The sequence below is a fragment of the Rhinolophus sinicus genome, linkage group LG02 (genome assembly GCF_036562045.2).
Source record: "Rhinolophus sinicus isolate RSC01 linkage group LG02, ASM3656204v1, whole genome shotgun sequence".
NCBI classification, from domain to species: domain Eukaryota; kingdom Metazoa; phylum Chordata; class Mammalia; order Chiroptera; family Rhinolophidae; genus Rhinolophus; species Rhinolophus sinicus.
Window position 1 is genome coordinate 164,267,398 of NC_133752.1, and position 12,025 is coordinate 164,279,422.

Sequence of the window (12,025 nt, forward strand, 5' to 3'; positions counted from 1 at the left end):
TTCTCATTCTTTTAAGTATCTGTCATTGTGAAGAAGTCTGTTTTCTTTATTCTTACTTTTAAAGAACTTTTTTTTTTTTTTTTTTAAGATTTTATTGGGGAAGGGGAACAGGATTTTATTGGGGAACAGTGTGTACTTCCAGGATTTTTTCCAAGTCAAGTTGTTGTCCTTTCAGTCTTAGTTGTGGAGGGCGCAGCTCAGCTCCAGGTCCAGTTTCTAGTTGCAGGGGGCGCAGCCCACCATCCTTTGCAGGAGTCGAACCGGCAACCTTGTGGTTGAGAGTCCACTGGCCCATGTGGGAATCGAATCAGCAGCGTTCGGCACTAGGAGCACAGAGCTCCAACCGTCTGAGCCACTGGGCTGGCCCTAAAGAACATCTTAATCAGAAGTTCTCTCAAGAGGACAAGCTCTTTTAACACCCTTGCTCCCTAGTAAAAACAGAAACCCTTCATAACCCTCAAGAGTTTTAGCTTTCCTTCCCTGGAGCTTATCCAGCTCCATTATATTTATTTTGAAGTATGGTGACTACTTTTGCAAAAAGTGTTGCACGTGTAGATGTCCAGTGATTTTTATAAGGACAGGGTACTACCGTTGCTGTACAGTTCCCAGTTGCCAGTGGCTCCCTCTACTCTTCTAGCCTGTAACGGCATGTGCAGTGTAATATATGAAATAAAAGTTAACTTCTTAGAGCACTTTTCATTTTATAAAGGGCTTTTCATGGTCTTTAATTCTAACCTGTATACAGAAACCTCTGTGGTATTTAACCCACTTTTACAGCTGAACGCAGGCTTAGAGTAAGGGAGAGATTAAGTAGTTTGCCCACGCTCACACCACAGTAGAGCTCTGCGGCTACCCATAGATTGAAGAATCAGAAGTGTATCATTAGCCTTGACTTCTGAGCGTCAGACCTGTGTATCAGGCTGCCTACAGGTTATAGCCACCAGAAAAATCCACAAACATAGGGAATTCAACATGCCCCAAACTGAACTCATCTTTTCCTCTATCTTTTCCCTTTTGTTTCCGTCCTTAGTCAATTTGCTCTACCATTAAAAAAAAATTAGATATAATTCACATAGCATAAAATTCCGCCTTTTAAAGTGTACGGTCCAATGGTTTTTGGTATATTCACAAACTGATGCAACCATCACCACTATCTTAAATTCCATAACATTTTCATCACCCAAGAAAGAAGCCCTGTAACCATTAGCAGTCATTCCCAATCCCTCCTACCAGCCCCTGGCAACCACTAACCTACTTTCTCTCTCTGTGGATTTGCCTATTCTGAATATTTCATGTAATTAGAAACATACAACATGTGGCCTTTTTGTCTGGCTTATTTCATGTAGGATAATGTTTTTAGGGTTCATCTGTGCTATGGCATATTGCAATACTTCATTCCTTTTCGTGGCTGAATAATACTCTGTTGTATGGATATACCAGAAATTATTTATCCATTCAATAGCTGGTGGGCATTTGGATTATGTCTTCTTTTGGTCTGTTTTAATAATGCTGCTATAAACTTTCGTGTACAGGTTTTTGTGTGAATATATATTTTCAGTTTTCTTGGGTGTGTACCTAGAAGTGTAATTGCTGGGTCATATGGTAGCTTTATTTTTTACTTTCTGAGGAGAGGTCAGACTGTTTTCCACAGTGTCTGCACCATTTACATTCCCACCAGCAATGTATGAAGGTAGTCCTGACAATTTTACCCATTAAATATTTCTCGAAACTATTTAATCTTCCCCATCTGTACTGCTGCTGTTGCCTAGGTTCAAATTCTGTTATTTCTTATAACAGTGTCCTAACTCATCTCTCAGCCTGCAACTGGTCCCTTTCTATAATTTATAATAATAATGCTTACAGTGAACCTGGTAAGTTTGATCTTCCCGTCCTCCTTAAAAACCTTTCATTGATTTATTATAAGATGAAGTTCAAAGCTCCTTAATATACAAGACCTCTGTTTGATTGTTCAGTTTCACTTTTTCTACTTACCTGTAACTTCTCTAAGCTAAAGTTGTATTGAACTTCTTATTCCGCGTATTCAACATGCTGTCTTATGTTTTCGTGCATTCTCTTTACTCCTTCCTGCCTGGAGTGGCCCTATCCTCCCCTGTCTTTTTAAATTCATATAAGCAAAGTAGATCTCTCCTTCCTGTGTGCCACCATTGTAGTTTGCCCTGCATATGGTGGTGCATGTATTTAATTGTATTTTAGTTATTTGTTTACATTCACATCTCTTCCACCAGACCTAGCTCCTTGAGATTAGAAACTTTATAATACCCTGCATAGGATATGACACTTAGTAGATTTTTAGTAAGTGTTCTATAATGCAAGGGACAATGGAGCAGGTAAGTGGGAATGAACTAATAGGCCTGTGTTTATATATTCCAAATTCCTTATTTCTTCCCTATTATAATTCTAACATACCAGGCTATTGTACTTGTTTCTGACTGTCTTTGAGAATTAGCTGTCTACGACAACCTTTGATGGCTTATAACCAATAGTGTAGAACACATCTTTCCATGATGGGTTCACATCTTTTAGAAGTTACAAAATATTTGAGCATTAAGAGAGTAAAGGTTTGTCATTTTTTTCCTGTAGGTGTTATTTAGCAGTACATGAAAACTATTACAATACTTAACACATTCAGGAAACCTTACAAGCATTTCAAGAGTAAATCCTCAAATAATATGTTAGCTGACATTTTCAGTAGTCTTAGTCATACTTACAGGAGCATCTATGGAATCAGCAGCATGAAGATGGAGATTAAATGGGATAATGCTTGTAATGTGTTTATCACAGTATCTGACATGTAAGCAAGAGCTTAGTAAATGTTGGCTGTTGAATTACTATTAATAGTGACATGGTTACCATTAGTAAAAGTTACCAATTTCTTTAGATTTTTTTGTGTACTGTATGTAGTAATGTCTTCCCATGTAAGGATTACTGCCTGAGTTGGAACACTAAGTTGAGTATGTTAAAAGGTAACATACTGAGTAACTGGTTAGTATTAATTATAACAGAAAAATGATCAAATGATGTCCTGGTCAGTGAATTTAATCTCATCTTGAATGATTTAACTTTCAAATCCCTCTAGTGGTTCTACAGATAAGTTTCTGTACATGAAAAAAAAATACTTAAAGGCATGTTAATAAACTGGAAAACACTTGTTTTAAAAAAGATTGTGCAAGTCAGTGCAAAAAAGGTGAACATTCCAAATGGGCAAAGGACACAGGTTACGGGAATAAATATGAAAAAAAACTATATAACATTATTAGTCCTAAATAAAGGAATATTAAAATAAGAATTTTAAGCCTAACATCTGACAGAAGTTTAAAGAAAAATAAAAAATACAAAATCCATTATTAGTGAGTGGTGATGAAATGGGTACACTCTTAATGCTGTATGAACAAGTAATATAATGAACATCATGAATACACCAATGAGCTTTTTTATAGAATTTTAACATTCTGCTACATTTGGTTGAGATCCTTTTTCTTTCTCAAGATATAAAATTTAATATAGTTGAAGGCCCCTGTATTCTTCTTTGCAATCTTATTATCTTCCCTCCCATAAATATTTTAAAATCTGTATGTATATTTTGGTTTTTAGATTAAAAATTTCATATTATATAAAACTTGCTTGAAAACATTTATTAAAATACTCTATATAATTTAAAGTTTTATAACTTGTTTTACTATAATTTTAAATATATTAGACTGCTTATTTTGATAAGACCATTTTATAGTGTCTGCATATATTTACATTGAATAGCTTCATTCATTTATTCAACAGACAGTACTGATTATCTGCTGTGTTGAAGACTTATGCACAGGGTGTATAATGGGGAACCAAACGTGAGCCCAACCATCATGGAATTTAGAGCCTGGTAGGGATTATAGTCTTAAACAATTACACAAATGAATATGTAGTTACAAATGATAATATTAGGTTGGTGCAAAATAAATTGTGGTTTAAAAGGTTAAAAATAATTGCAAAAACCGCAATTTCTTTTGCACCAAGCTACCCGGTAATACCTGCTATGAAGGAAACAGGTGCTGAGGGAGGAGAATAATAAGTCCTTTGGATTTTATTTTTAAGAATGAAGGGATGCTATTAGAGGACTTTAAGCAAGCAAGTGACATTTAAAGCAAGTAACATTTAAAAATAATTACTAGCTGCTATGTGGAGAATATATCCTTTGAGAGAAACAGGGATCTCTGCTAAAGTTGCAGGAGATTGCATGAGACAAAATACTAGGGTGATGGTGGTGGTGCTGCTGGGGGCTGGATTTGGAGTATATTTTGAAAATAGGTAAATGGCGTAGGATTGTGGATCAGTATTATGTAATTTTTCTTTGTAAGACATTTTAGGGTACCACGTTAAGTGTACCTCTGTTGTATCTGTCATTTAAAAAGAAAGAAACCGTATTTCCTTAGCATCTTTTACCAGAAGTGGCATTACTGTGTCAAAGCCTATGAATGAATATTTGTATGATTCTTGAGAAATACGGTGATTGCTTTCCAAAAGGATTGTGGCTGTTTATTGTATCACTAGAAATGTTTGAGTTCTATCTACAGTTAAGTTTTGCTGGCATAGTATGTTTCATTTAGAAGAGTTTTTACTACTTCAGTAAATAAAACAATAATACTTTAGCTAGGAGTGAGGGAAAATATACGGAATAACTTTCCTTTATTTAATATTTTATTATATTGAGTTAAAATGGCTTTATTTTGTCCTAGTTTCCAAAGGATGTTAGTAGCTTATGTATCTGATCTAAAAGTTTATCCTATTTGAAAGGCTAGACGTAGTACTAATTAAGAATGTTAAATCTTGATCCTTTTCTTGCTCTACTCTTAACTAGTTTCATTGTAGAATCAGTATTTTTAAATTGATTGGGCTTTGATAATCTGTACTTTCTCAAGAATGGTGATTTTTCTTTTAAGTATAAAAGGAATAAATAATGTTTTGAGAATACTTCAGATTTGTGAAAAGGTATTTTTATTAACATAGAGCAGGGTTGGCAAACTTTTCTGTAAAGGGTCATATGAGTCTTTGACACATATCTTTGGTTTTTTTAAACAACCATTTAAAAACGTAAGAACTATTCTTACTCATGGGCTATACAAAAACAGGTGGGGAGGATTTGGCCTGTGAGTAGTAGTTTGCAGAACACTTCCTTATTTAGACTCTAATCTTGGGAAGGATTCCACATTGAGGATACATTTTTTCTACTTCCATATACTTCTTCCTTGTGGCTAACCTGAAGTTGGAACAAAATCTTTAGTATTTATATATAATTTTTGTTGTACTTGCTTTCTGCTTTGTCATCAAACCTGTCAGTTCTTTGCAGATCATACTTTGCCTTTCAACACTTTTGTTCTTCAGTTTTTACCAAGTTACACTGCCTTTTTATATAGTCCAATGAGACTGTGTTTTTAAGAATGACTAGTTAAAATTAACTTTGGAAGTACTGAAGTTTTAAACCTAAATCTATTATTTCTAATCAGCAGGTTCTACCCATTGTTTACAAGGAGGTTGTAAATTACTTTTTCAGTAACTGAATGTGATGCAGAACTTTGCTGTCAATATTTTTAGGGCTTAGAAGGGAAAAGATAGCTAGGAATGAGATAGGTGAATAGGGACCGCTTTCTGAGTTTCTTACTTCCTTTGATGGAGTATTCATCATGGAAATATATTACGAAATAAGTGCAGAAACTGCTAATACTCTGCATGATATACTTTTGAAACACAAAATATTTGAAAATTTTGTAAGTGGATCTTTATCGAGGTACATCTTGAAGGCATTATATGTGGGCACACAGTGAGTAATCTGCCAGGCACCCCTTAGGTATAGACTTTTGTGGTTCCAGAAACTATAGTCTTTAATTTTATTGTTGGTAGAACATTTTATCTTTAAACACTGGGGAAACTATTAACTATAAGGTTAACTTAGGTTCGTATTGGTAAGTGAAGCCTGAAATGACAGCAGCAGGTAAGGGAAAGTCTTTGGTCTGTAGCCACACCTGGGTAATGAATGGATTGACTCTAAGACACTGTACTTTGCTCTCAATTCCTGCTCTTTCGTTACACTTCAAAAACACTGGTTTTCAATTTATAATATACAAGAGTTCTTTCAAGTAGTTAATTAAGGGAATAGGCTAAAATAATAAAATGTCAACCAAATGTTCAGATTTGTAGTAAAGAGCTTCTTGCTTGGAAAATAAATACCTGTTCTTTTTTTCTGACTGGTGAAATAATTTTTATTATAGACAGTTTGGAAAATAGTTTACTTTAAAAGATAAGCATGAGAGCATAGGCAAATATGATAGTCTTTCACACATTTAAAAATTAAAAACGAAAAAAGGAATACATTTAACATGGCATCTAGTGCCAAAAAAGATAAATTATTTCTTAAATTATCTTTGTCAGACAGCCTTTGTTAACATTTTGATATAATACCATCAGTTTTTAAATATGTGTACACATATGTAAATTTATTGGGATCATGCTACACATATATCTTTGTATTCTCCTTCTATGGTAGACATTTAAAAAACATTTTATCAAAAATATGATTTTTAATGACCGTTCTCTTTTTTTAATGATGGAATGGTCTATAAAGTAATTCATGAACTATAGAAACTTTAGTGCTACAGCCCACATGTGGGACAGTAAGAAACAGTGCCTATGGTTTATACTTTATACCCGTCATCAGCCCTGTCTCTTATTCCATGACTTCACATTGCACCATTCCATTTTCCTTATTATTTGAGTCTTATTTTGGTAGAGTGTGTGAAATCTTTTGGGCATAAGTATTAATGGATAAGGGCATTAAAATCCTTAGTATTGACCTTTCTCTTATGTATTCCTTTGACTATGAGTAAAACAGATGCATGACTATTATTCATAAGTTGATTTTTCTTGCCATCTAACTCATCATGAATAATAGAGTTGGGAGAGCCATCCCATGTTTGTAGTAATTATTTTTTATAAGAATTTGGGTCTTTTGTTACCAACACATACACTTGCATTGTTGAATCTCTGTATATAACACCTTTTTAAAATTGTAATTAAGATATACATAACAGAATTTACCATTGCAGCCATTTTTTAACTACAACTCCGTGGCATTAAGTAAACTCACAGTGTTGGGCAGCCATTAGCTCTATTTTCAGAATGTTTTTTATCATTTATGCCCATGAAACAATAACTTTCCAACCTTTTCCCTCCCAACCCCAGCTAACCTCTGTTCTACTTTTTTATCTCTGTGAGGTACCTAAAATAGGTGGAATCATATAAGTGGAATCATAGATATTTGTCTTTTTGTGTCTGGCTTATTTCACTGAGTGTAATGTTTTCAAGATTCATCCATATTGTAACATATATTAGTTTTTCAGCCCTTTTTATGGCTGAATAATGTACCACTGTATGTATATACAACATTTTGTTTACTCATCTGTTAATAAATACTTGGGTGGTTTCTATATTTTGGCTATTGTAAATAATGCTGTTGTGAACATTGGCATACAAGTATCTGTTTGAGTTCCTGCTTTCAATTCTTTTAGTTATATACCTAGGATTGAAATTGCTGGATCATATGGTAAGGTAAATTCTATGTTTAACTTTCTGAGGAACTGCCAAGTTGTTTTCCACAATGGCTGCGCCATTTTACCTTTTTTTGTGTGTGGTTTTTTTTTAAATTTTTATTATTTTTTTAATTTTTCAATTACATTTGACAGTCAGTATTATTTTATATTAGTTTCAGGTGTACAGCATAGTGATTAGACATTTATACAATTTACGTAGTGATCTCCCCAATTAGTCTAGTACCCACCTGGTACTATACATAGTTATTACAGTGTTATTGACTGTATTCTCTATGCTTTCCTTTACATCCCATGACTGTTTTGTAACTACCCAATTGTACTTCTCAATCCCTTCACCTTTTTCACCCTGCCCCCAACCACTCTCCCATCTGGAAACCATCAGTTTTGTTCTCTGCATCTATGATTCTGGTTCTGTGGGGATTTTTTTCTTGTTTTTATTTTTTTCTTTACAGTCCACATCTTAATGGCTGTGAAGTGGTAGCTCATTTTGATTTTGATTTGCATTTCCTTAATGATGTTGAACATCTCTTCAGGCCATTTGTGTATCTTCTTTGGAGAAATGTCTGTTCAAGTCATTTGCCCAGTTTTGCATTGGGTTCTTTTTCTTAAGTTGTGTCTAACACCTTTTTTAAAAGTGAAAGGTACACCATAATAATCTAGACTGTGTTTCTCCCTTCTCAGGATTCCTACAGGAAACAAGTAGTAATTGATGGAGAAACCTGTCTCTTGGATATTCTCGACACAGCAGGTCAAGAGGAGTACAGTGCAATGAGGGACCAGTACATGAGAACTGGGGAGGGCTTTCTTTGTGTATTTGCCATAAATAATACTAAATCATTTGAAGATATTCACCATTATAGGTGGGTTTACATTGAATATAATAAATTGACATTGAGGAGTAATTGTATCTTCCATTTTTGAGTCTTTGCTAACCACTGTGCAGAAATTATCTGGTTTAAATTTTAAAGTAATTATGATGTGGGTAATGTCCCTGTTTTACAAATTTAAGTTTTTGGGGATTAGAGAAGTTGAGTAACTTGTTCCACATTGCACAGCTAGTGGTGGTGCTGGGATTGAGGGCTAGGCTTATTTGACTCCAAAACCTGTGCTCTTAACCGCTCTACACCAGGGAAATGAGGCTTAAGCTAGAGTCATAAAAATGAAAACCATCAACAAAAATATCAAAAGGGAATTGAGGTGGTGCCACTCAAATAGCCTTAAAAATAATCAAATATATTTAGTTAGAATTTCTTGGAATCAGATATTAGATACTTAAAAAAAGAACCACAACTCTGAATTTGTCAAAAATTGAAGTATTAGAACAATTACAGTTTTTAAGGAAACTGACAAATCTGCTTGAAATTACTTTTATTAAAATAATCGTTATTAAATGTATTAACAGTTTATGTTCTGTTTCTTTGAGGATTTAGTTTTCATAAAACTGCATATTAAGCAAATAATCATTTCTTAATAGCAAGTTTTCTCTGTAGTCTAGTCATAGAGAAAAAGAAATTTGGGTGAGTGCTAATATTTTTGTAGAATAGTAAACAGGTGTAAATATGTTAGCTTATTCAAGTTGATTCAGTTAATATGTAGAGGAACTGGGAATTTGAACCAGTTAATACTCCATTCATTGTCTGCTGGCTTTTTATTCCATGCTGCATCTTTGAAATTCACTGAACATTTTGAAGGAATATAATTTTACCTCAAATTTAGAGTTTATGCACATCTTATTGAAAAATATCAACACGTAGAAGAACTTTTACAGAATAAACGGTAGTAATGTCAGTGTTGTCCATATAGAAATAAAAGTCCTTCCACTTGGCGCTCTTTTCTTGGAAAGGAATGTGACACTTATGTTAGTGTTGTAATTCATGTTTTTATAAAAACATTTTAAATTCTATGCGTGCACATTTAACAACATATAGTATATGTTTCTAAGATTATAATTTTAAAAATTAGGCAAAAATAATACTTTTTTGACCTAGAACTTTTCAGTATTTTCAATGTTTTATCATGTGACCTACCTGCATATGAACTTATTAGATGGTAGTCAGTATATTTCTAGGTGTTTGCTCTTTTTTAAAAGATCCAGGAGTTTTCTGTTTAAGATGGAGAAAAAAATAACAGGAAGGAAAATATGGTGTGGTGGGAATGATGAATTACATTAAAAGTCTTCTTTCAGTCGTATCTTGTAAGACAAAGTTGTATACAATTTTTGAAATATTTTTGTATTACTAATACCTCAGCTGTAACTTTTTTTTTCTTTCCCAGAGAACAAATAAAAAGAGTTAAAGACTCTGAAGATGTACCTATGGTCCTAGTAGGAAATAAATGTGATTTGCCTTCTAGAACAGTAGACACAAAACAGGCTCAGGACTTAGCAAGAAGTTACGGAATTCCTTTTATTGAAACATCAGCAAAGACAAGACAGGTAAGTAAAATTGTAATAAATACAAATCTGTTCTCTGCAAATTATATCACATGATTTTAACCATTAATCATAATTTACTAATATATATTCTAATAACATCATTTTGGGGGCAGGAGGGCAAGAAGATTACTAAATGTACATACCTGAGAGCATACATAACTATTGTACATAACTAAATGTACATAACTATTCTGTTGGTCAGTGTAATTTATCAGTTTTTCTTTCCATTATACTAAATAGGAAGTAAAGCGCTGTTATTTGGTAAATATTCTCTTAAGGATATGTGAGGGCAACACTTCATATTCAAGTGTCCATGGCATTACTTTTGGCTTTGGTTTCTTTCCATATTGAACATTGTAACTCATCACATCTTACATTCAGGGTTCAAGAAATGTGGGAATTTTTTTTTTTTTTTTTTTTGCTTTTATATTTATAAAGTGAAAGAACGGGGAACAAATATTTAGTTTCCTATTTCAGAAGTGCTTTTAAGAGTATTACGTCATATGTTTCTAGATTAAATTTTGTTGTGTTTAAAGAATTTTACTTTGGTAGAATTTTTTTAAAGAATATCTTTATTTTTAGAGAGAGTTTCCATTAAAGCAAGAAAATATTTAGAAAATAAATAGAAATTATCAGTTATACATTTACTGTGTTCTGACAAAAATTAATGCCAGGTTGACCCTGAATTTTGTTTTAAAAATTACCTACATTTTTAAAATAACTTTTTCTCTAGGTGAAATAAAATACTTTCAATTGATACTATTTAGCCTAGGTGTATGAAATAAGAGTTTAATATACAGAAAATAAAATCCTAAAAAGGAATATACAGGGCATTATGGAATATAATTTTCATATATTAAGAAATTGATCAATTTATGTTCCATACAAGATGATTGTTTTGGGCTTTGTCTGGTTTACATGTATATGTGAGTCCAGGAAACTAATGATAGCAGTTAAGAAAATTGATGAACTCATTATATGGTTTAACTTACAAAAACAGATATTCTCGAATGAAAAGCTGAATTTCTGTAGTTCGACCATAGTACAAATACCTTATCCTAAAACCTTATTTATAGGTTAAAGAAAGACTTTATATACAGCGCTTCATTTACTTTAGAGGAATTAAGATTTCATTTAAATCCATTCCCAGTTACCAAAGACTTGGAAGAGGTTTGTTTTTGTTTTTTTACTGGTCTTCTCTGACCAGATTCCTTTTCCTTAGAGAGGAGGTACTCAGAAAACATAATTATAATATTTATAACTTTCTCCCAACATTTTCTTATGAAAATTTTCCCAACGTAAAATGGAAGGAATTTTATTGAAAGCATGTGCAAACCTACTACCTAGATTATGCCATTAACATTTTATTAACTTGCTTTATTTGTAACTTTTAAAAGATATTTTTTAAACTAATTAACATTTTAGTTTACAATTTATAAAGAAAAGAAAAAATGAAACCTAAGAGACTTTACCTAATGTTGTAAAGGACCGCCAATAGAGCAGTACTTACTCAAATCCAGATTCTAATTCAGTGGGTTTAGGTTGGGACCTGTAATTCTGCGCTTCTAACAGGCTCTCAGGTAATGCTGATTTTGGTACATGGACCACAGAAAAAAAGGGAGTCTTGTTATTCCCACAGTGTTATCCTCCACTTCTCATTTGATAAGGGCCTAAAATAGTATGTCTTCTTTCCTTGTTCTGTGGTTACTAACTCAGAAGTACTAGTTGATTCTTAGTGTTAGACATTAATGCTTTAATTACCACAGCATTCATAATTAATCAGAAAACTACCTGCTTTCATTTTAAAATAGAATTTTAGGATTTACACTGTTTTGAGGGGAGAGGTAGGGAAGATGTATGTAGTGTGTATGATATGGAAGTAGATTAACTTAAATTTGCTTTGCAGACATTTATGTGGATGATGTAATTAAAATATAGAATGATACAAAGAAATGCTTTCTTAACCTTCTGGTGCTCACCT

The 12,025-nt window shown here is 33.0% G+C and overlaps 1 protein-coding gene across 5 annotated transcripts in view; it reads left to right on the forward strand.

Moving 5' to 3' along the window:
- KRAS (KRAS proto-oncogene, GTPase) overlaps positions 1–12,025 on the forward strand; it is a 100,246-nt gene that overhangs the window by 74,024 nt on the left and 14,197 nt on the right. For all 5 annotated transcript variants that reach the window (XM_019737755.2, XM_019737747.2, XM_019737771.2 and 2 more), the window contains exons 3-4: positions 8,292–8,470; positions 9,885–10,044. In XM_019737755.2, coding sequence (XP_019593314.1) covers positions 8,292–8,470; positions 9,885–10,044 — 339 coding nt within the window. The remainder of the gene's footprint in view (positions 1–8,291; positions 8,471–9,884; positions 10,045–12,025) is intronic.